At 40.3% G+C, this 26,346-nt stretch overlaps 1 protein-coding gene across 3 annotated transcripts in view; it reads left to right on the forward strand.

Annotated features, from left to right (window-relative positions):
* tbc1d22a (TBC1 domain family, member 22a) overlaps positions 1 to 26,346 on the forward strand; it is a 331,820-nt gene that overhangs the window by 34,913 nt on the left and 270,561 nt on the right. For all 3 annotated transcript variants that reach the window (XM_063072582.1, XM_063072580.1, XM_063072581.1), the window contains exons 3-5: positions 5,483 to 5,814; positions 13,161 to 13,331; positions 26,124 to 26,194. In XM_063072582.1, the coding sequence (XP_062928652.1) occupies positions 5,483 to 5,814; positions 13,161 to 13,331; positions 26,124 to 26,194 (574 nt within the window). The remainder of the gene's footprint in view (positions 1 to 5,482; positions 5,815 to 13,160; positions 13,332 to 26,123; positions 26,195 to 26,346) is intronic.

Genomic DNA, 26,346 nt, shown 5'->3' on the forward strand with positions numbered 1-26,346 from the left:
TGGTAGTTACTCTTTTTTTTCCTGGGGTGCAAATGTCACATACTGGAGAGCATTAGGTTTAAGCTGAGAAGGGAAAAGTTGAAAGGAGACATTCGAGCTGAGTTACTGTTTTACAGTTTTCAATGCCTGGCAGGGAAGGTAGCAAAAGCAGTTATTAATATAATGTTTAGATGCTTTAGGCATATAAACGGGTAGGGATTAGAGGGAACCGGACCATATGCTTCTCTGACATCCTGAGATAAATACTACTTGTATATGTGTGATTGAATTATCAGCTGTTTAACCACTTTTTTATATCTACCTTTGCCTTCATCTACTTTTACATCTACTTTGCCTTCATCTATTTTGTCTCACTTTGCTGCTTCTCTTGGATAGCACTTGCCCACAATCTGAAATCGAGTTGGAATGAGATCAAGGACTTATTTAATTGACAGACAGCATCTTGTTAGCTGCCATTTTCTCTTCTCCAGTTGCCAATATTTTACGATGTTATCCAATGTCAAATGTTTTTTGATATTACTGAGAAATGCACACCTCTGAGTGGTCTGACCATTTAAAAAAAATGCAGATACATGTATTATACTTGGTTAGTATAACTCAGTATCAATTACAGCAAATAGCCTTGTGAAGCACTCAGTATACAACCTCCTTTGATTAGCTTTAGTCTTTGTGTAATAAAGTAATCTAGTAATCTGGACACTTGTCTAGGTTAAAGGACGTGACGAAGGGTCTCGGCCCAAAACGTCGACTGTACTTCTTCCTATTGATGCTGCCTGGCCCGCTGTGTCCCACCAGCATTTTGTGTGTGTTCCTGTACTCAAAACATTGATTCATGAAGGCCGTTAGGCTGAAAGCTTTCTTTACGACCCTATCTACCTGTGATGCTTTCAAGGAATTATGGATCTATATTTCCTGATCCCTCTGTTTTATCGCACTCCTCAGTGCCCTTCTGCTTACCATGTAAGGCCTACCATAGTGCAACACCTCACATTTGTCCCCATTAAATTCTATCTGCCATTTTTCAGTCTACCTCATCAGCTGGTCCAGGTCCCACTAGAAGCTTTGATAGTCTTCCCCACAGTCCGCTACACCCCCGTTCTTGGTATCGTCCACAAATTTGTTGATCCAGTTCACCACATTATCCAGTTTGTTGATATGGAGGACAAACAGCAATGGAACTAGTGCACATCCCTGCAAAAAAAAGTCACGGGCCTCCAGTCAGAGAGGCAACCATCTGCAACCACTCTCTGGGTTCTTTGTCAAAGCAATATCTAATCCAATTTACTATCTCACCTTGAATACTGAACCTTCTTGACCAACCTCCCATGCCTTGCTAAAGCCCGTGTAGACAACATCCACTGCTTTTTCTTCACTTAACTTTTCTGGTAGCTTCCTTGGAAAACTAAGATTGATTTACCATGCACGTAGCCATGTTGACTGTCCTTATCAGTCTCCCTGTCTATCCAAATACTTGTATATCCAGTCCCTTGGAATACTTTCCCGCAGGGTCTGCGGGAAAGTATTATTAGGCCCTGGGGATTTATCCAGCCTAATTTGCCTTAAGACAGCAAGCACCTCCTCTTCAAATTTCAAAGTACGAGGGGTGATTGATAAGTTCGTGGCCTAAGGTAGAAGGAGTCAATTTTTGAAAACCTAGCACATTTATTTTTCAATATAGTCCCCTCCTGCATTTGCACACTTAGTCCAGCGGTCGTGGAGCATACGGATATTGGACCTCCAGAAAGTATCCACAGATGGATGATTGATAAGTCTGTGGCCTAAGGTAGAAGGAGATGAGTTATACAACTCTCGCTACATGCACATGCAGTTCAACTCGGAGTGATTATGCAGAAAGTTTGAAGTTAATAACTCATCAGGGGTGATTGATAAGTTCGTGGCCTAAGGTGGAAGGAGATGAGCTATTAATTAAGTGTGTAAATGTAGGTGGGGACTATATTAAAAAATAAATGTGCTAGGTTTTCGAAAATTGACTCCTTCTATCTTGGGCCACGAACTTGTCAATCACCCCTCGTAAAATTTATTATCAGTGTACATACATGCCACCACACACAACCCTTTCTGCGGCATACTCAGCAAATCTATAGCATAGTAACTGTTATAGATTAAACAGGAACAAACTGTAAATGCAGATGTAAATAAATAACAAGCATGAAATACCAAGATAAGAGTCCTTAAATGAGTGTAGTTATCTCATTTTGTCCAAGAGCCTGATGGTTGAGGGGTAGTAACTGTTCTTGAACCTGGTGGTGTGAGTCCTGAAGCACCTGTACCTTCTACCTCATGGCAGCAGCGAGAAAAGAGCACGGCCTGGATAGTGAGATTCTTTGATTATGGTTGCTGCTTTCCTGCGGCAGTATTTCATGTGGATGGAGGGTTTTACCTGTGATGCACTTGGCCATATCCGCTACCTTTTGTAGGATTTTCTGCTCAAAGGCATTGATGTTCCCATACCAGGCCTTAATGTAACCAGTCAGCATGCTTTCCGCCACGCATCTATAGAAGTTTGCCAAGGTTTTTGATGACATGCTGAGTCTCCGCAACTCCTGAAGAAATAGAGGTGCTGTCATGCTTTCTTCACAATTAGATTTGTATGATGGGTCCAGGACAGGTTTTCTGAGATAGTGACTCCCAAGAATTTTAAAGTTGTTAACCCACTCCACTTCTGATCCTCTGCTAATTACTGGCTCATGGACCTCTGGTTTCCCTCTCCTGAAGTGTACGATCAGTTCCTTGGTCTTATTGACATTGAGTGAGAGACTGTTGTTATTACACCACTCAGCCAAATTTTCAATCACTCTCCAGTATGCTGATTCATCACCACCTTTGATACAGTCCACATCAGCAAGCTTGTATATGGTGTTGGAGCTGTACTTGGCCACTTTTCTGTAATCTATATAGGGTCCATGACCTTGCTGCTGCAATCCTGAGATTACAGCCTTGGAGTTCCTAAGTAGCAATCCTGAGATCACAACCCTGTAGACCCTGTCCTTTAACTTAGCATTTAACTCCCTGAACTCACTTTGTAGGGCCTCGCTACCCCTCCTACCCATGTCATTGGTACCTCTGGCTGCTCACCTTCCCCTATCACTACAGCTCACCTATTTTCCCCCTTCACTTCTGAGCCCCAAAGCCAGACTCAGTGCCAGAGCCCTGACTACTGTTGCTTTCCTGTGCTAGGTCATTCTTCCCCCAACAGTATCCAAGGTGATATCCCTGTAACAATAGACAATAGGTGCAGTAGTCCATTCAGCCCTTGGAGCCAGCACCACCATTCACTGTGAACATGGCTGATCATCCACAATTAGTACCCTTTTCCTGTCTTCTCCCCATATCCCTTCACTCCGCTATCTTTAAGAGCTCTATCTAACCCTTTTTTTTTAAAAGAATCCGGAGAATTGGCCTCCACTGCCTTCTGAGGCAGAGCATTCCACAGACCCACAACCCTCTATGTGAAAACGTTTTTTCTCAACTCTGTTCTAAATTGTCTACCCCTTATTCTTAAAGCTGTGGCCTCTGGTTCTGGACACCCCAACATCGGGAACATGTTTCCTGCCTCTAGCGTGTCCAATCCCTTAATAATCTTATATGTTTCAATCAGATCCCCTTTCATCCTTCTAAATTCCAGTGTATACAACCCCAGTCGCTCCAACCTTTCAACATATGACAGTCCCGCCATCCCAGGAATTAACCTCGTGAACCTACGCTGCACTCCCTTAATAGCTAGAATGTCCTTCCTCAAATTTGAGACCAAAACTGTACACAATATTCCAGGTGTGGTCTCACCAGGGCCCTGTACAACTGCAGAAGGACCTCTTTGCTCCTATGCTCAATTCCCCTTGTTATGAAGGCTGGCATGCCATTAGCTTTCTTCACTGCCTGCTGTACCTGCATGCTTGCTTTCAGTGACTGATGTACAAGAACACCTAGATCTCGTTGGAGAGAGCACACCCACTTCAACTCTGCTTCCCACTCCCATTCAGATATGTCCATATGTGGCCTCCTCTACTGCCATGATGAGGCTAAACTCAGGTTGGAGGAACAACACCTCATATACTGCCTAAGTAGTCTCCAGCCCCTTGGTATGAGCATAGAATTCTCCAACTTCCGGTAATTCCCTCCCCCTCCCTTCCCCTATCCCTATGTCACTCTGCCCCCTCCCCCAGCTGCCTACCACCTCCCTCTTGGTTCCACCTCCTTCTACTACCCATTGTGTTTTCCCCTATTCTTTCTTCACCTTTCCTGCCTATCACCTCCCTGCCTCCCTTACCCCACATCTTTATCTTTCCCCTTACTGGTTCTTCACCTGGAACCTACCAGCCTTCTCCTTCCCACCCTCCCCCCACCTTCTTTATAGGGCCTCTGCCCCTTCCCCCTACAGTCCCGACGAAGGATTCCGGCCCGAAACGTCGACCGAGCTTTTCCACTGATGCTGCCCGACCTGCTGAGTTCCTCCAGCGTGTTGTGAGTGTTGCTAGATCTCGTTGTACTTCCCCTTTTCCTAACTTGACTTCATTTAGATAATAATCTGCCTTCCTGTTCTTACCACCAAAGTGGATAACCTCACATTTATTCACATTAAACTGCATCTGCCCACTCATCCAGCCTGTCCAAGTCACCCTGCATTCTTATAACATCCTCCGCACATTTCACACTGCCACCCAGCTTGTATCATCTGCAAATTTGTTAGTTACTTTTAATCTCTTCATCTAAATCATTAATGTATATTAATGCATACTGAGGGGAATAGCCACAGGGGTACTCTGCACTGGCTACCTCTCCCCTTCTTCCTCTTGATGGTTATCCAGTTACCTGTCCTGCACTTTGGGTGTAACTACCTCCCTATATGTCCTGTTAGTCAACCCCTCAGCCTCCTGAATGATCTGGAGTTCATTCATTTCCAGTTCCAACTCCTTAACACAGTTTGTTTGAAGCTGCAGCTGGATGCACTTCTTGCAGATGTAGTTGTCAGGGACACTGGAGGTCTCCCTGCTGTTCCACATCTGTAATAAGAGTATTTAGCTGTCCTGCCTGGCATCCTCATTGATCTAAGTGCACAAAGATAGAAAGAATAAATAATTACCTTTGGCCTAGCATTTCCTTGCTAAAGCTTTGATGAACCAAAGCCTCAACTTCCTACTCCAACACTGGCCCACGGGACTGTGGCATGCAAAATGTGTCACATTTGCTTCTTTCAAACTCTTTTTCCAAGAAATCTGGTGTCTCCTCAGGACCATGGGGTGTAAATGATGGAAGTACTTTGAATGCAAATATTACAACATATAGTCTGGATCTAAAAAGAAAAATCATGCTGCATTGAAAAGCATGCAATATTTATGATTTAACAAAGTTAAATAAGTAAGATAATGAACATCTATGATACACTAGTGAAACTGTACATTGTCATTCTTGTTAATTAGAATATTGTAACAGTGTATCTAAAATTATGTTTCTTGGTCAACAGTATACTCAAAGCAAATTCAAAGCCTCTTTCAGTGTCGATGAGGACAAAGAAGGTTACGACTTTCCAAGAGTTTGAGAGTATAACAAGTGATGCTTGGGATGTTGGGGATGATGACGATGACCTCTTGGCGATGGCTGCTCAAAATCTGAATACTGACGTTGTCATGGAAACAGCAAATAAAGTAATTCAAATACACAGCAAATTACAGGAACAGAAACAGCAGGACAAACCAACGGAGACAAATCCAGAGCAATTGAACGATTTGGAACAAGCAGACAGCAAAAGGGAAAATGTGAAGTCTAATTCTGGCTTGGAGCTTGATACGTCAACAGGTAACTTTGAGTTCTTTTAAATACTATTACGTTTAAATTGAAACTTTGTGAAGTGGAAGATGTTATGTTTCCTTCCATGTGTTTCTCCAAAGACTGGGCTTACTTGGGCTCTTGGCTCCCAGTGGAGCATAGGCCATTGATGATCACCCATCTCCCTCGTCCTCTGAAGTTGATGGTGTGGTTGAAGTTCCTCAATGCTTCTGCAATCCATTGCATGCACTGTACAGGGGATTGGCCTATACAGCTTCACCAGAGCCATGTTGGTCGCCCTTACCGGCTTCCACTTCTCACAATGGGGACATAGGGTTGGGCTTTGAGGTGCTTTCTCTAAAGATGCAGGCCTCATTTCCTTCAGAATGTAGGGTTTGGGCTGTAAAATCATTACTGGGTGAAATGAATACTGAGTAACTGAAAGCAGTTATAGTTACTTATGGGCATAAGAGACTGGACTTAATTCACAATTGACCTCCTTTACTGCACATTTAACTCCTACAATCTGTTAAATCTAGATGCTTTAATATTTGCATTTTCTGAAGGATGTTTGCAGCTATAGGGCCTGCTTTATTGAGCTTTTAATGTCCTTAGCTCAAACATTTGCAATTGTTGTTGTTTTGATTTTTTTTTCACAAAATAAACTTTAATTTTTTTTATTAGACTATGAGGAGGCAATTCTGTCTTTTGGCCCTGTACTGTCTGTTTGTCCCATTTTGCTCTAATTATGGAACTAAACAATTCTTAATACTTGTGTAACAAAGTTAAATAAGAAAGACAATGAAAATCTATGTGTGGTGAGGTGGAGATGCATCTCTACCAATGGAGGTGTAAGGCACTTCTTCCCTCCGCCAGCCTGCAGGTCACCCTTGGGCAAGGTGTAGCACCTGCTTAGCCTCCCCTCACCCAATCTGCATCACATGAAGCCATAGGAGCAGGTAGTGGATGATCGTATGAGCAGCTGGTGCATATCACAAGTCCTGGTTCTGCGACCACTCTCGCCAGGCAGACAATCTCTGAAGAGTATTGATAATGGCTGGGGTCACCTGTCTAGTAAAGGTACTTCCCAGCAGAAGGCAATGGCAAACCACTTCTGTAGGAAAAATTTGCCAAGATAATGATCACGTATGTCATGCAATATGGCACATAACGGACGTATGAATGTAAATCTGTAACACTGAGTAACTTTACATTGTTATTCCCATTCATGTAAAGGTTGTTCCAGCACATCTAAAGTAATATTTCTTGGACAGCTGTCAGAACAATCACATCTATCTCATTTCCATCCTTCTTCCTCTGTCAGCTACCGCACTAAACCATTTTTTTCTACAACCCAACAACAGGAGAGTTAATTTGCAGTAACCAATGAAACTATCATGTCTCTGGATGTGGGAGGAAACAGGAACACCCAGCAGAAACACACATTAGAATGACATGCAAACTATGCATAATAACACCCAGCTTCATGGTTGATGGTGGATCCCTGGAATTGAGAAAGCAGCACTAACCACTATCTGTTTTACTGTCAATACAGGTTACAGTAAAAATATTTAAATCATGTTTTAAGTTAATTATTGACTACAAGATTGCATTTTTATGTTAGAACAATTTTTGAAAACCACTGATCCAGTAGTTCATCATCCCACCAGCGAGTGATTAGTCTTTCTCAATGTGACTGGAAGAACACTATGTGGAATATATCTGGACATTTCAAACCAGTTTGTTGTTCACACAGACTCTCATAATGCATCTAAAATGTACCTGCAAGAGTTGAATTTATTTTAAATTTGGTATATTTTTCATTAACTAAATTGAGCATTTTTACCCTCATGGTCCAGAAGCTATCAGTGGAAAGCATCAGAAAACTAAGTTTACAATGTAAAGCATTCAGAATGTTGCTCCCATTACTCCAGCCCATCTGGACAATGTTTCTCAGCCCCTGCATGCCACCTTGGCTGAACAGAGGAGCACTTTTAGCAACAGACTAAGACAACTGCGCTGGTCCAAAGAGTGCCATATGAAGTCATTCTTATCCTTAGCCATCATGCTCTATAATGAGTCAACCCATGGATGGGAAGTGATTACCCCTCCTGTTAGACTGTTAGAGGGTACTATTTATTCTTTCTACTTACCTTCTAATATTTATATATCTGTGCACTTGTAATGTTACTGTGACACTGTAATTTCCTTTGGGATCAATAAAGTATCTATCTCTCTAAAAGGTGTATGGGACACAAATAAGAGTAGTAAGTTGATTTTTTTTTTGGTTGATTGGAGTCCTGCCTTCTGTAACTCCCGTGCTCTTGTCTTTATTTGTAAGAGAAGACTAGCAAAAGGCAGTAAATAATATCAGAATTACTGTGTGTCATTGAGTACTGAAACGGCAGTCTTGCAAATGTATTACAGATGGAAAGACTTTGGACTTCTGAGATATGGGGGAAGCTGAAATAATGTACTCAAATTTCTTTACCAACTTGTAGTTTAAAAAAAAAAATCACAGGGACATAGCAACTTGAATTTTCAGAAATGTGAGCTTCAAAGTTGGATATAGAATATGTGGTTTAGAAAAAGAACAGACAAGGGTGTGACATGTTTAAAAATAAGGAGAAAGAGAACTAAAAGCATTAGGTGGCTCTTAAGACCTTGCATTTAAATATAAATGATTTTGATGAAAATCAATTAAATATTGAAACTAGTTAATGTTATTTTTTTCTGTTATTAATCTTAGTTGGAGTTGCAGTACTTGTATTGGGTTTAAGATGATACCAGCTCACCAGGCAGGCTTTCTATTTTAAAAATAGCTCAGCAGCCACAGGGGGAAGATGCTGCTTGTACTTGCAACCTCTCTGGATAGTTTGGTTAGGTGTCAGCACAAATGCCCTACCAGCTGGTTGGCCAAATTTAAAATTTGATAGTGGAGGGTTTTGTAACAGGGACAGATGGGGAGAAAACTTTTAGTTCAGTGGATATGAAGTGCAACTCACCTTTTCCAAGTATTCTTTAGTGAATAAGCTGGAGGACTTGGAGCTTAGCTTCAGAACATGCAGCTGTGTCTGTAATACATACAAAGCATACGCTTTGGCTCGCAGTGTTTGCCAACCATAATGCCAAATTAAAGTAATCCCAGCTATTTGCACTTTGTCTGTATTTATCCAATCCTTACATTGTAAATTTTGCTGTCCTTCCTGTTTCCACCATTTCATCTGGCAGAGCATTCCAGGCATTTCCCACCCTGTTTAATAAAAGAAAAAACTAGCTTCATTCATCTCCATATCTTTAAGCTGTGAGGGAAAAGTTTAAAGCTATTCCCTCTAGTATTTGACATTTCTACCCTGGGTAAAAGATTCTTTCAAATCTCTCCATACCTTGTATAATTTTATCGACTTCGTCAGGTTGTGCCTCCACTTCCAATACACCAGAGAAAACAATCCAAGTTAGTCCATTAGTGTTGCCACTTTCAGGAATCTACTGACTTGTACCCAAGTCCCTCTGTACGTCAGTGCTCCAAGGGTCCTGTCATTTATAGCATACTCATCTTTTTTTTTGTATCTGGTCTCCCAAACTGCAGATACTGTAGAAGTTAAGTAGTTTCCCATTTGTCCTGTAGATCAACTTCACTCCAGCTGGAAGCTTGTGGTAGGTGACCAGTAGCAATGCAATGGAGAAAAATATGGTATCATTGGGAGAATGAAGCAGACTTGCTTAACACTAGCCTTCACTCAATGGCTCAATGTGGATATGTAATTTAGGATCAATACTTGTATGGCAGCAGGTACAAGATCAATTTCTGCTGGCAGCCTAATTGAGAAGGATGCTCTATAGTTCCTCTGTAGTGACCAAATTAAAGATTCTTGTGAGCTCACGTAAAAAGTTGTTTGATGATATTCTGAGTATTTCATTTGGGAGTTGATGCATGGTATTCCTGTATGTTGTGCATGTTGATGGATGGAATCTACACTGTGGTTTGAGAAACAACTTGTCTGTCATATGAAGGCACCCATGGAGGATCTTAATGATGACCTAATGTGGAAACCTCTCTAGTTATCACAAGAGGTTTAGTCATTATTTGAAGATGGATATATTTATGGCATATGTGCGGTCCCCTGGCGTATCCTCCCATTTCTGGCCATCGGCGATTAGATTGTTGAATTGCAACCAATGGCCCTCTTTACCAATTTTTAGAGTTCATTGGAGCCATCTGTGCACCTCGTCTTGTTTTGTATTCAGTTGATTTATGGCCTTTTGCTTTTATTGGTCTTGAGTGCAAAGAGGTTGAATTGGAATGACTGCTGTGAAGTAGAGTCAAAGATGGCACATTTCGAGGGTGGAGTTACGATTGATTCTTTGAAGTGTTTTCTCCAGCAGTCACCTGCTCTTTCCACTGATCAAAATTTAAAAACACAATGGGTTTTCTGCTGAACCTCAGATTTCAGGTGCTTGCAGAATTACTGCTCAAGGTGTGGCAGTATTTGTAGCTCAAGGACACTCTGTGTTTGGTATTATTTTGCTCCCATACCTCTTGATCAATCTCGCCATTCCTGGTGTTTTCCAATTGAAAATGCAGAATCCCTTTACAGGCTGATTCTGGAGGATTTCAGAGCAGTCCTGGAATCATGGGTACTTCTCAGCTTTAGCAAATAAAAGGTTGTCTGTGAGTTACTTTCCTGTGGGAAATTCACAATTATTTGTGGCATCATTTCTATTGTCACCAGTGTATTGGAGGCCGGCTGATGGAGATGAGGAGACTGGCAGCGGTATATCTAATAGAAAGAACATCCACAGGGAGAGAACCCTGGACAAGGAGGCATTATTTTAAAGCGTGGGTTGGTCATTAAATGACTTCTTCTCCCAGACCATATTCAATCTCTGGAATTCTTTGCTCCAGAATGTTTATGGAGGCTATCTTATTAATAGTGTTTGAGGTGCAAGTAGATAATTGCATTAAATATTTGGGAGATTGACATATTGGACACAGAGGAGGGGTTGAGGTCTAGGGAAGATCAATGATGATCATATTAATAGGCTTGAGAGGCCTAGTGGCCTATACCTGCTATTTTTTGTGTTCCAGTGGTAGAGGTAAAAATCCTTGAATTTTAAATGTACTAGTATAGGCACTTGATGCAACCTGCTACGCTCTCTATTTCTGTCTCCCCCTATTCGTTGACATGAGTTGTAGATAGTTGTGTGCAAGCTCCACAGTTCAGCATTCATGCATGCTTATCCTGGAGTTCTGAACTTCCGGAGTGATGTGGGGAAATGATAGTTTACTTCAGTCAGTTTAAACTGCAGGGGAAGGGTTGCAAAGAGGGGGTGGAAATGTCTGGATTAGTGTAGAATGAGATTCAATAAAAGTTTGTTTTAAGACAAAATATATTTGTTTTGGTGTAATCGCCTGCCTCTAGACCATTATAATTTAGCATTTCTGTGCATGTGTTGAATTGCAATTTCTGTGCATGTATTGAGACTTAAGTGAAAAGCTTGTCTAGCATTCTCTCCATACAGATCGTATCATTACATGGTGCATTGGGGTACAGTACTGGTAGGTTAATTGGTCATTGTAGATTATCCTATGATTCATCCATGGTGATATTGTGGTTTGCTGCGTAGTGTGTCTTGAAGGTCCAGAAAGGTCTATTCCACACTGTACTCCGCATTCTTTTATTGTTTTACCTTGCTTATTCATTTAGAGATGAAGTGTAACAACAACAACAGGGAAAGTACAGTACAGAAAAACCAAGCTGGGGGGGTGAAAGGGTATAACAGGAATGGTAGAATTACAGGAATTGGTAGAATCTAACCTTGCTGCTTGCTGGACTGTGCATTCAGTATTGTGCTTTGTTAATTGATATGGTGCTAAATTGGAGTAGAAATGGTGTAGCAGTTTGTGATAGGTGATGCCCAATGGGAAACATAAGGTTTGAACTAAGATGTTCCCCAGTGTGCCTGCTAATCCACATGTTCTTCCCATGAATGTATTAGATTTTTTTTGTATATTAGAGGAGATTTAAGCAATAAATATAGATTATGAAATTGAAAGATGTTGCTGATTTTTTTTTTGTGGGGTGGAATTCTGGCCTATTGGTTTATTTCTTTTGTTTCTGGGACAGAATTTGTCATTGGAAAAGTAATGGTATTGGTGGTGGAGAACTGACTTACTTGTTCAGGGAACTGGCCATTTTAATGTTGAGGGTTGGTGGTGATATGTTGAAATGCTGGAAATGGCAACAGAGAAACTATTGCAAGTGGATGCTGGTGGATTAGAAGACGGGGAAAGCCTGTTATGCTTTCTGCAAAGGAGGATAAGGGTGAGACTACAATTTGGAGTGATATAGAAATGTCTATTCCATCTCTCTAAACCAAGGGTTCCCAACCTGGGATTCATGGACCCCTCAGTTAATGGTAAGAGCCTATGGCATTAAAAAAGGTTGGGACCTCCTGCTCTAAAAGATGCGGCCCTCATGTACAGGAGGGTAAAATGAAGGAATGTGGCATTGTTGGAGCAGATTTAGCTCACTGGAAGAGCTCAGGTGAGGGTATAGGTTTTTTGTCAGTTATAAGCAGGTATGATTTGGAATGCACCACCAGATCAGTTTAGATACAAAATGGCACAGTAACATTTAGAAGAAATTTTATTTTGGTGTAATTAAAAAAATAATTGGAATGGCATTGGGAAAGTCAGCCTAGCAGGTTGCTCTTACGGAAAGGTCAATGAGTGAATGGTGGTTTACTGCCTGATTCAAAAATATACTAAGGGCACATTACACTGTGAGTAGTCCAAAACAACAATATTCTAGTTCATTCACTGATTGCATGGAAATGTGTGCAAAACAACACCACCTGTGAGATCAAAGTCTCTGACATAAGCTTCTCTATTAGGATATTTAACAGCAAATAGTGTTCCAGAAGTTGCTGCCAGTTTCACAGAATAAATACACATGTGCTGACAGTTTTGTTGTGATTCCAACAGCAAAATCCCACTATATTTGTACTGCAAACTTGTTTACTTGATAAATGACAAATCATATAAAATCTAAGGCTTGAAGTTTTTGAAGCATGACCCTGACAAACACATGCCACCAAAGCTTCAATAATCTCTCCTATTTTAATGGGTGTTTCTGTTGGAATGTGATGGTAGACTGCTCAATCAGCCTTTGAAAACCTTAATTTGCATGGAAATTAGTTTAGTAATAGCACTATTCATATCAAAGGGAAGGGATAGCTTGGAGTTCAAAAATGATGTGTGGTCTGCAGTAGAAGTTGGGGTTAGATTTGAAATTCTATATTAAAAGTTATTTTGTTTGAAATTCTGAGTGATGTATTTTTGTTTGTGTAAATATATTTTTATCAATTTGCAGGTTTAAATTATCTTGAGAAGACCTCATCACAAAGGCAGTTGTCTGTCCCTTCTCGATCACCAACTCTTTCGGCAGACCAGAATCCCTCAGATGGCTCACTAATGACTGAAAGGGAAATAACTCGATTAGAAAAATTCAAGCAGCTGTTGGCAGGCTCAAATCCTGATTTGGGTAAGCCTTAACTCTGAAGAGGGCATGTGAACACAAATAAAGATTCTATTCTGCGATAATCAAATTTAGATGTAGCCTATTTCAGTGAGGACATTCATTCATTTAATCTTCACCCATTTATTTTAACATTATCAGAACAAACTAGAGATATCAGAATTACTACAAGTGAAGGACATCTAAAGGCTTACAGTTGTGCAAAAGTCTGAAGCACATATATGGCGAGGGTGCATAAGACTTTTGCATAATACTGTAGCAATTTTATGTATTGCACTGCACTGCTGCTGCAAAAAAGAAAACAAGTTTCATGACGTGTGAGTGATGATAAATCTGATTTTGATATGGGTTTCTATTGTGGACTGAAAGTGGGAAGGAGGCGGGGAAAGGAGAGGGGCAGGGAGCAGGAAGCACCAGAGAGACATTCTGTAATGACGAATAAACAAATTATTTGGAATTAAATGATCTTGCCTGATGTCTTAGAGCTGGGTGTGTCTGCAGCTGCAACACCTCCGGCCTCTGGCACTCCTTCTCTGCCACCTGTCCCACACCTCTCCTGTAGTGCTGCATCCTCAACATTCCCAACTGCCTTTGCTCCTGCCAAATTAACACACTCTCTCTCCACTCCACATTGACAAATACAGTACTGTACACAAGTCTTAGGCACTCTAGCTATGTATGTGTGCCGAGGACATTTTTTCACAGTACTTTATATTTGGAGGCTGGGAACAAGAGAGACTGAAGGTTTTGGAATGCTGGAAGAACTTGTTGGGTCAAGCATTATCTCTCCTGATGCAGTGTTTGCCCAAAATGTTGACTTGAACTTAATACTTTTGGATGCTGTTTGATCAATTGAGTTCTTCTAGCATTTTTTTTAACTGTGTACATTGAGGTTGTTGGTCATTTAGAGCAATTAATGAGATAGAAGCAGCAATAATAAGTCATTCACAAATATTTATACTTGCTATGAAAGTATTTGGTCAGCTTTAATCAGTAAAGGGCATTAATTTTACTTTGTGGGAGAGGGGAGCTATGTCCAACATTTGGTTCTTAGTGCTTTATATTGTGTTTTCGTCACTAAATAACTAGTTTCATAGGTCTGTTGGTTCTGAAGAAATAACCAATTTGGAAATTACGATTATGTGATTAAATGTCTGTCTATTTTAATGTTAGTTATAGGTTGGCAAAATTAAAATCTTAAAGCCAGCCATGATTTCATGTTAGGAATATTCTAGTTTTATAGAATTCTTCATTGGCCTTTACATCCTGCAAATGTATCAAAACTGGTTGATTAAATTCCTCTTTGAGCCCAGGTACAGTTCAGAAAACCACATAGTGCATATGTGGAATCCTCAGAAGCTATACAACTAGCTGTATCTTGCATATAAATTTTACTCCTCGATTGCTCTTTTTTTTCTTGTAGCATTTTACTTCTAAGATCATCACTTTCAGAAATAAAAGGGTGTTTGGAGTTTGGATGTTCTCTTGCGAATGTGTAGATTTTCTCCTACGTCCTCGTAAAAGAGCCGTTAGGAGAATTAGCTTTTGTAAATTAAGCCTGGTGTAGAAAAGTGACAAAAAAAAACTAAAGGGGACTTGTAGAGCATGGAAATTTGCCCTTTGGCCCATCTTGACCACTGTGCCCATCAAGCTGGTTCTGTTTATCTGCATTTCACTCGTATCACTCTTTTAAAAAAAAAAGGAGGGGAGGAGAAGATGGTGGTGTGATGCAGCACACGCGGCCACTCCGAAATGATATCGTATTTGCAAGTAGGATGACATGCACAATCCTGATTTGATGGAGGCAGACGTGAGAAGCACGGAGGAACATCTGGAGAAACTTCTGAAATGCCCGCTTAGCTGCCACTGCTACTGTGCGATCGAGAATCTCCAGAGGGGAAGGCCCCAAATCCTCGGCTTTGCCTATTGCCTGTTGCCGGGGCTGGGGTTGAGGCGCTCGGCAGAGATGGTGCTCAGTGCTCAGTGTCGGAGGGCTGGTCGAAGGCTCGAAGTTTTCGGACGGACTCAAGAGTCGGCTGTGGTCGGTACTTCCAGGGTGCTGCATCGGCAGGTTTGCGGCGCTGGAAGCTCATGGCAGGGAGAGTTTTTCTTTCTTCTCCGTCTGCGTGAGATGATGGGACTTTCGAAAGACTTTGAGACTTTCTTTACCGTGTCCATGGTCTGTTCTTATCAAATTACAGTATTGCTTTGCACTGTTGAACTATATGTTATAATTATGTGGTCTTTGTCAGTTTTTCAGTTTTGTTTGTCCTGTGTTTCTGTGATATCATTCTGGAGGAACATTGTATCATTTCTTAATGCATGCATTACTAAATGACAATGAAAGAGGACTGCGTGTCCTCATAATCTAATCTAATCTAATAAAAAGCCCTTCTAGTCACATGGTTATCCAGTTGATGGGCATGTGAGAGAAAATATCTTGCAGGGAATGAGGGGGAATGGAACTGATGGGATTGCTTTGCTTGAGTTGGCATAGGCAAAATGGATTAAAAAGAACCTGCCTCTACCACTTTTATTTGAAATTCGTTCAACACTTACTTCAGGCTCCCCTGTCCTCCTCTGATAATTGACATCACTATATTCATGCAAGGAGAATATGCGCTGTGTGTTTAATATTAAATTCGTTAGATAAATTGAGCGTATTAGCCACTTATCACCTATATTCCGATCGTGATTAACACCCCCTCCGAACAGAATCGCCAAAAACGATTTGCAGAAAAAAGAAATCGGCAGGTACACGCATGCGTACTGGTGCCCGCGCAAGACTTCATGGTCATTATAGTCTTTTTGGGTAAATGCAACCTATTTGACTGCTACTCTTGTCTGTTGGCAACCGTACCCCCCCCCCCCGGGTCGGCCGGTCCGCAGTGCAAAAAAGGTTGGGGACCTCTGTTATAAAGCAAAAACGTATACGACAGACGGTACTGACTGGTTACATCACAGCCTGGTATGGAAACACCGATACCCTTGAACAGAAAACTGGAAAAAGTAGCGGATATAGCCTAGTCCATCATGGGTAAAGCCCTACCTCACCATTGAGTACGTCCACACAGAGTGCTATCACAGGAAAGCAGCATCCATCATCAGGCACTCCCAACATCCAAGCCATGCTCCTTTATTGCTGCTGCCATCAGGAAGAAGATACAGGAGCCTCAGGTCCCACATCACCAGGTTCAGGAACAGTTATTATCCCTCAACCATCACGCTTTTGAACCAGAGGGAATAATTTCACTCACCCCAATACTTAGCTGTTCGCACAACCCATGGACGCTATAAACACACTCTCTTTATATTTATTGCTGATTTATTTATTATTATTGGTTGTTTGTTTCTTTTTGTATTTGCACAGCTCATCTTTTGCACATTAGTTGTTTGTCTTTGTGTACATTTTTCATTGATTCTACTGCGTTTCTTTGTATTTACTGTGAATGTCTGCAAGAAAATGAATCTCAGGGTTATATATGGTGACATGTATGAACTTTGATAATAAAATTTACTTTAAACTTCGAAGTCCTCAATCAGTTCCTTAGTCTGATACTGTTATGATACTTGAAATGCTCCTTGAGACTTAATATTTAAACTTATTACTTTTGATAATTTGAAAACTTTATTCATTTGTTTTTCTCTTATGCTGAATAGAATTAGAATAATTAAATTGGGCATATCCAAACTTTTGGAAAACAATAGTAAATTGGTCACTAAGTATATGGATGTGAGTTCTTTTATTACTGTAAACTGATTTTTCTCTATTATGTTCATAGATCATCAGGACTCCAATGCTGAAAATCTCATCTAACAATTTTTTGTTTACTGTCATCTTGTACACCGTTACCACTATAGTGCAAGCTGTGTTAGACCCAGCGATATGAAATAAGATGGGATGAAGGTACCCTAAGATAGCAATAATCATTCAGTTTGCGGGAGAGAAGAAGAGGTTCAAATTGAGTATTTAAAATGAAGGCAATTTATGAAAGCAGACCTAACTTGCTAGTTTATGTCAGCAAAGTGAACAATTCAGTTAGTCCTCGAGTGCAGACAGAAGCAGCTAGGAAAGTAGTTGATATGGTGGTATTCATTTTTCCAAATCCCCAAGATTTTGGGTAAGCCCCCCAGCAAATTCTCCAACTCTGATCATTGACACAAATACCAGATTTTATTTATATTTTGATGTACATACAGCAAATCAAACTAATCTTTTATATTTCCTCTAAAACCTTAACTGGTTGCCTTCCCACCTTTCCCCCTCCATTGCTCACTCCTCTCCACCGTGCTGGGGAATGAAGCACAGCACTCAAGTGCAATTGCCAGTTCTTCTGTGCATGGTGTATTTGTACATCAGATGCTTTAAAGCAGTAGTCCCTGTGCAGAACAAATCTGTGGGCCTCTGTGAAACAGTTCTTCAGTTTTTCCACATTTCCACATGAGGTAGAGTCCTGGGGGACTTGCATCATTGGAGTAGGTTCTTCAGCCCATTGAATCTAAATTAACCATCGATCAGTCATTGTCATAAATCCAGCACATCCTTTTTGTTTCCTCCTCTCTTGCCCCCAGTGAACTCCCACTGATTATCCAGCCACTCATCTGCACTTCAGGTTATTCACCGTGGACATTCAAGAGATTCTGCAGATGTTTTTTGGACTTGTTCTTCTGTAGGGGTGCATTCCATGGAACAATGCCCAACTGAGAACACAAGCACATATGTATTTAAATCTATTATCTGCTCTTGTTTTTTTGAAAAAGGAATTTCAGGCATGAAAATATGTATTGTTTGATGAAATGAAGTTGGGTCAGATGTACTATAGTCAGAGGATGTTGTATTAGAACCAAGCCATTCCAGTAGTAAAAATAGTAAGCCTTTACCCATCTCAATCTGGGAATTTCACAATATTTTGTTTTTTGTAAGCAAGGAATTGTCGCTTTTAAACTTGCAAATTAAGCCTTTTCGGCAAGCTTTCCTATACCCAATATTTGATTTTTTTGGAGTGTTTCATTCACAACTTGGCAGTGAACATAGTATAGCTTAATTGCTGGACAAGTGGAGAAAAATCAGATAGCCCTCATTAAATTTTATAGGTAAATGTCATTGAGTTTTACTATTTTTAAAATTTCTACAAGTAATTGCTTTAATGTTTACGTTGTTTTAAAGGAATTGCTCCCGATGCTTTTTTCCTAATCTTTGCTCTGCTTTGTAGTCAATATGCTGCTTTTAATTGTTGCATTTGTTTTTATTTCTGGGATCTGGACTCAGCCGTCTAAACTATTTCCAACTATCTTCATGATTAACCACATCCCACCTTTGGAGGTATCAGAGTGATAGTTAGATTTTCTTTTATTGGATAGTGTGATGCAAATGTTACTTCTTGCCTATCAGTTCAGAGTTGGATATTGTCCATACCTTACTGCATCATTCTCTGAGGAGCTGCGCAAGAAGCTGAACCTTGTGCAATCAATCTGCTTCAGACATAATGGTAATGTGATGGATGATGCTTGTTACCTTTGTTAGATTTGGATGTGGTCTGAGTCCGACGTTGGCAATTGGTGCACAAGGTTAGAGCTTTTTGCAAATTGGATGTAAAGTTGGTGGAAGAGGCCTGTTCAGCCCAATATTACATGACATTTTTGTGTGTTAAAGATCAAAGGACAATTCTATAGTTGCTATGTTTCTACAATGCTTCCTTAGAATTACATATAATTTTCACACCTCCTTTGCACCCATACTCCAGACATCAAAAATGCATTGCCTGGTTTACTGTTGACTCCACTCCACAGCTCCAGGAAACTGTTGTCCAGGGCTGCATTTTAAATGTAATCTACAATCCACATTTAGGTCTAAAGATTGGTTGCTGAAGTTAATATTTTGGTATATAACCTAACTCCAGAATATGCTTTAACAGTGACTGTCCCATAATTATTGATCAGGTGGGGGGGCTTGGTTTTTGAGATTTGTCATCCAAAGAATAATTCAGAATTTACCTCAATAGTGAATTACACTTCTTGTGAGAGAAGGGAATATAAAAATGAATTAAAGCTTTTTCAAATTTTATTTTTTAAACTTGGCAGATTTTACAGTTGCTGCATAAAAACTTCATCTTTGCTTTGATTGACCAAATTTGCACTTTTACTTATTAACAATACACATTTCTTTTTAATGTTTTCTTTAATTGTGTGTACACTCTGAGTGAATCCCAAATATAAATGAAAGTGTGCAAAGCTTGCCTTAACCTATTTCTCATCCACTCATCTTAATATCTCCTTGTAGAGCATTTGTCAGATTTCTTGATGATGCTCCTATGAAGCACTGACACTGTACAAAATGTGGTATTTAAATGTTGAAAACCTGATATCCTGATGGAACAGCTCCAGTAATTTGCTGACCTGCTCTGTTTTATTGGTAATTGAGAAATTGTCTGTTTATAACTGCAAACAGTGTCAGCGGTGCAGAGTTAAAGTTCAAAGCTTCATTCCTCTCTGTCAAATTTATGACAGAATTAGAACAAGAGGGTTGGCAGATCCAGTTACTTCTTTGATTTTTTTTTTGCATACACAGGAAGTTAACATGAGATGATAAATGGTGGCTCTGAATTAACTTCATGATTGGTATTGATAAGGAATCTTTGAATTGGGTGGAAAAAGCCACATTTGGGATTTCTCACAAAGGCACACCAGTTAATTGTACCGCTCATGGCAGACTCAGTTTTATTAATCACAGCCTGAGGTTTTTTCTATCTTCCTGTGGGTTACTGTAAATAAAGTTACAGGATGGAATTCTGATAAATGGTGCTCATCATGGCAGTGAAGTCGCATAATTTTTTCATGTCTTGCATAGTCTACTGTTCACAAATGAGATGTCACTGGTAGAGTATTCATATCCAAGTTACATTTTAACTAAAGAGTTCTGATCCAAGAAAACTTCTATTTTCTATAAAGTTAATTCACAGACATACAGAAAAATTATTTTAGTTGACAAACTATTGATGCTTTGAATTTGCTGAAACAGATTATGGTGTTATGACAAATTCCATCCATTCCTTATTAATCTCCGCATCTTGGGTTCTGATCAGAATATTTCTGGGCCTATAGCAACTCACATACAAGCTCTGACATTTGCAAAATAGGATCATAATTGAATAGACTTTATTACTTGCATTCTTTCAATACATGAAGAGTAAAAACTTTATGTTACATTCCGTTCAAATGTGCAAATTCCATTTAAATTCAGTAGTAATGTATAATAAATATATACAACAGGATAGTCAATATAACATAGAAATACAGCAGCATTGGCATGAATTAACAGTCTGATGACCTGGTGGAAGAAGCTGTTCCTGGAGCCTGTTGGTCCTGGCTTTTATGCTTCAGTGCAGACTATATTTGTAAAAAAGAAATTACATTTAGTTCAACTGTTAAAAATAAATTCATAACAAAACTGTAATTGTCATAATCTGTAGTCTTTTTATCAGATGGTATACATTGTTTTTTTAGAAGAAAATAAAAATGAGTTTATTTTTTCAATCTTGTGCTCACAATGCCGGGACCTGTTTCTCTTGAGAAATACAGCCTCTCAAATTTATTTATCCTCTTCAGTCTAACTGCTATGTAGAAAGTTCCATGTTCTTTTTTTTTGAGTAAAGAGGTTTCTTGTGAATTCCCTTTGGTCATTGTTTTTCATGATTATTATTACAGAGAAAACATTCCCTCTGTTCACAACCTTTTCCCTTTGTCATTTTAAATTGTAAGTAAATTTTTAGTCCACTGTAAGTCGCTTCTCTTTTGAGGAGAATGAAAATAACTAGTCCGTAAATACTTTGCTGATAGAGTCTTGCATTTCTTTCTTTTTCCAATATTTTTATTGATTTCTATATAGAAGAATACAGAGTCCAAGAGAATACATATTTTTTCTTTTGTTTTACAATATAATGATACCAGATACAGTATATTGAATCACATTTACAAACTCCTTACTCTATATTCATAAAGATTAGATTAATTCGTATACCAGAATGTAAACAATTTTATTAAAAAAAAATCTACACCCACTACCAAAATCAAAGCTGTTTGGGGAAAAAAAAAGAGGAAAAAAAACTTAACAGATAATAAAATATGCTATTAACCAACTTCTGTACTTATTAGATTATGAGGACACGCTGTCCTCTTTTATTGTCATTTACTAATGCATGCATTAAGAAATAGTACAAATGTTCCTCCAGTATGATATCACAGAAACACAAGACAAACCAGGACCAAAAAACTGACAAAAACCACATAATTATACCATATAGTTACAACAGTGTAAAACAATACCATAATTTGATAAAGAACAGACCATGGGCACGGTAAAAAAAAACCTGAAAGTCTCTTGAAAGTCCCATCATCTCACGTAGACGGTAGAAGGAAGAAAGACTCTCCCTGCCATGAACCTCCAGCGCCGCAAACTTGCCGATGCAGCACCCTGGAAGCACCCGACCACAGCCGACCCTTGAGTCCGTCTGAAAACTTCGAGCCTCCGACCAGCCCTCCGACACCGAGCACCAAGCACCATCTCTGCTGAGCGCTTCGACCCCGGCCCTGGCCCCGGCAATAGGCAAAGCCGAGGATTTGGGGCCTTCCCCTCTGGAGATTCTGGATCGCGCAGCAGCAGCGAAGCGGGGATTTCAGAAGTTTCTCCAGATGTTCCTCCATGCTTCTCACGTCTGTCTACATCAAATCAGGATTGTGCACGGTACCTACTTAACAAATACCAATATCATTTCGGAGCAGCCGCGTGCGCTGTGTCGCGATGCCATCTTCTCCTCCCCTCCTTCCTTTAATGAGAAGTCAAAGATTATGAAAATAATTTAAAAATCATTGCATTTCTGACCTTTCCTTGTCAACCTATTGTACACCCTCTAAAGTAGGGGTCCTCAACCTAGGGTCCACGGACCCCTTGCTTAATATTATTGGTCCATAGCATAAAAAAAGTTGGGAATCCATGCTCTAAGGTGTTACTATCCTTTCTATGAGGACGACAGTTATGTGTTGTGTTCTGTGTATGGCTTAAGTTTGAGTACTGTCTTGGCTTTTGCACATTTTCTCATGTTTGTGATTTGTTAGTTTTTGTCTGTTTATGTATATTTTTTCATAAAAGTCCTTTTGTATTTTTTACGGTAAATGCCTGCAAGAAAGCAAATCTCAAGGTACTATGTAGTAACGTATATATACTTTCATAATATATTTGAACTTGAGATGGACAAGGAAGGGAATGGGATATTCCCATAGATTTTTCTCTCCTTGTGTGCTAATTGTTAATACTAATTATGATTATGAAGACACATAGTTCTCTTTTATTGTCATTTAGTAATGCGTGCATTAAGAAATGATACATTATTTCCTCCGGTGTGATATCAGAACAAACCAAGACTGAAAAAACTGCAAAACCACATAATTATAACATATAGTTACAAACAGTGTAACAATACCATAACTTGATGAAGAAGTCCATGAGCACAGTAAAGTTCAAAGTTTCTCAAATGTCCCACATCTCACGCAGATGGGAGAAGGAAGAAAAACTCTCCCTGCCATGCCGACCACAATCCGACTCTGAGTCATCCGAAAACTTCGAGCTCTGATCAGCTCTCCAACACCGAGTACTGAGCGCCATCTCTGTCCGAACGATTCGACCTCCTTCTCGGTCACCAAAAGCGGGCAAGGCTGGGGATTTTGAGGCTTACCCTCCGAAAGTTTCCCAACCACACAGTAATGACAGCAGCGGATGGGCGTTTCAGAAATTTCTCCAGATGTTCCTCTGAGCTTTCACGTCCATTCTCCATCAACATTAACATAGCATTAGCATAGAATTCTATTTGGAGTACAAACTTTTGCAATTAATCATGCATATCTCCAGACAGGCAGTTTTTGTTTTGTGTCCACTGTCTTGGCATAACTTGCCTATTCCTTCTTGAAACAGAATCAGGTTTATTATCACTAACATATTTCATGAAATTTCATTTTTTTTTGTGGCAGCAGCACAGTGTAAGGCATATTATAAAATACTTTAGTCACAAAAATGAATACCTCCTCAACTGAGTAGAACATATTCCAGGTGATGAGGGTATTTAATGATGGATTCTGCATTCTTGAGGCACTGCCTCTTGAACATGTCCTCGATGATGGATGGGGTTGTACCTATGATGGAACAGGCTGACTTTATAGCCCTCTGCAGCCTCTTGCAATCCTATTCATTGGTGGTTCTTTCCGATGTAAACGGTCAGAATCCTCTCCACTACACATCTGTAGGAATACAGGTGCAGGTATAGAATCCATACAAATTGATGCTAAGCCCTTGTATAGTAATTTAAAGTTTATTATTATAACGTACTGCTGCCGCAAAACAACAAATTTCACAACATTTGCCAATGGTATTCATTAAATTTGATTCTGATTTTGGTTCATGTTCTGTGCTCTTATCAACAATAATTTTAATGCTGGCAAATTAGAATTAATATTTAACTGAGATATAAATGCATATGTATGTAGTTCAGATGTGGCTTCATGCATACATCTGCACTTTTAGGGAAATCTATCTCAAACATATTTCCAAGGGATGTGTACATCCAAAGCAAGTGTTGAATAGTTAGTTGTTGTAAATGACAAAGGCAGGATAAATGTTTAGAAACTGGACAGGATAAGGTCGTCTCAAACCGGCGTGATAATGGGAGTGAAAGTGACTGGAGTCCTTTGTATGATGTAGAGTATGTAGGACCAGAGCTTTGGGAGCATCAAATGGGATGCCCAGACTGGGACTCTATTCTGACTGAATTCTATGATTTGAAGTGTTGCTTTCAAGGATTTGTTATATCTCATGTTCTTAGTATTTGCACAGATTATCTTTCACATATTGGCCCCATCTCCAATGGGATCCCACCACCAAGCACATCCCTCTCTTCCAGCCCCCCCACTGCACTTTCCACTTCCCGCAGGGATCACTCCTTACACGACTGATGAGAAGGCGGGGGAGTGGGACTAAATGGGAGAATGGATCAGCTCATGATAAAATGGCGGAGCAGACTCGATGGGCCGCATGGCCGACTTCTGCTCCTTTGTCTTATGGTCTTATGGACTCTTTTGTCTTTCCTCACTGATCTCCCTCCCTGGTACATCCTGGCAAGTGGAACAAGTGCCACAACCTACCCCCCTACGCCTCCAACCTCACTACCATTCGGGCTCCAAATAGTCCTTACAGGTGAGGCAACACTTCACTTGTAAGCCTGTTGGGGTCATCTACTGTATCCAGTGCTCCCAGTGTGGCCTCCTGTATATCGGTGAGACCCGACGTTGATTGGGAGACCGCTTCACTGAGCACTTTTGCTCTGTCTGCCACAAAAAACGGGATCTCCCAGTGGCCACCCACTTCAATTCTACTTCCCATTCCCATTGCGACATGTCAGTCCGTGGATTCCTCTACTGCCGTAAAGAGGCCTCACTCAGGTTGGGGGAGCAACACCTGAGATTCTGTCTGGGTAGCCGCCAACTTGATGGCATGAATGTTGATTTCTTGAAGTTTTGGAAATTGCCCCCCCCCCCCCCCCACCATTCCTCATTCCTATTTCCTTGTCTCACCTTATCTCCTTACCTGCCCAACAGCTCATTCTGGTGCTCCTCTCCCTTCCCTTTCTTCCATGGTCTTCTCTCCTCTCCTATCAGATTCCCCCTTCTCCATCCCGTATCTCTTTCACCAATCAACTTTCCAACTCTTTACTTCACCCCTCCCCCCTCCCAGTTTCACCTATCACATTTTCCCCCATCTTCTTAAGGCTGATTTATACTTGTGCGTCAAATCGACGCCATAGGTACGGTGTAGCCGCGAACCCTACGCAGTACTCTACGCCAGCCCTATGCTGTGGCCTGACGTGCACCTTTCCCAAAATGTAACTACAAGTCGCAGCAATGCAGACCACAACAGCTGTGGTTGGTTCGCTTGGTAGCATCGCATTTCCTCCTACGCTGCAGTAGCTTCCCATTGGGTGACTGAAGGGCAGGGAAGGAACTCTGGCTGCAATGCTTTCCATAAAGCTTTACAGACCCCCGAAATTATGGAGGACACATTTCGCTTTTACGAAAAAAGACGCTCACTTTAAACTTGTTTACCCCGAGAAAGACTACCATGACCATGAAGCCTTGCACGGGCAGGTGTGCGCGCATGTGTGACATGCGCGAATTGCAGAGCGATGCAGACACACCAACGCACAAGTATAAATGCTCATAACGGCGTAGCCCTCTTGCGTAGGCTACGGCATAAACTGGTACACAAAAGTATAAATCTACCTTTACTCTGACTTCTCCTCTTACTTTCCAGTCCTGATGAAGGGTCTTGGTCTGAAACTTCGACTGTTTACTCTTCTCCATAGATGCTGCCTGATCTGAATTCCTCCAGCATTTTGTGTGCGTTGCTTTGGATTTCCAGCATCTGCTCATGTTTGTGATTTTTCAGTCTTTGTTTATTTATGTGTTGTTTTACATAAAAATCCTGTAAGTGCTGCAAGAAAACGAATCTCATGGTAGCATGTACACTTGCATAATATATTTACTTTCCACTTGAGTTAGGATATTCCCATAGACCTTTCTCTCCTTATGTGCCATTTGTTAATTCTAATTAACATTGAATTCTATTTAACATTGAATTCTATTTTGAGTACAAACGTTTGCAAATTATCTTGCATATCTTCAAACTGGCGGATTTTGTTTTATGCTCCTGATATGATCTTAAGCCAATCATTGTTGTTTTTCCTTTTCCAAACGCAGAAGAGTTGAGAAAACTCAGCTGGTCTGGAATCCCAAGGCAGGTCCGACCAATAACATGGAAGCTACTTTCAGTAAGTGTGATGATGCTTTTTAATTCTTTTCCCTTTAATATCCAAGAGGTATAAGCTATGGATGCAAATGTGTTTAAGGGAGAATTGTTTTTTGCTTATGATTAAATCTTATAAATTTACTAAATCTATTGGAATTGTGTCTAGATTTTAGT

The sequence above is a fragment of the Mobula hypostoma genome, chromosome 20 (genome assembly GCF_963921235.1).
Source record: "Mobula hypostoma chromosome 20, sMobHyp1.1, whole genome shotgun sequence".
Lineage (NCBI taxonomy): Eukaryota > Metazoa > Chordata > Chondrichthyes > Myliobatiformes > Myliobatidae > Mobula > Mobula hypostoma.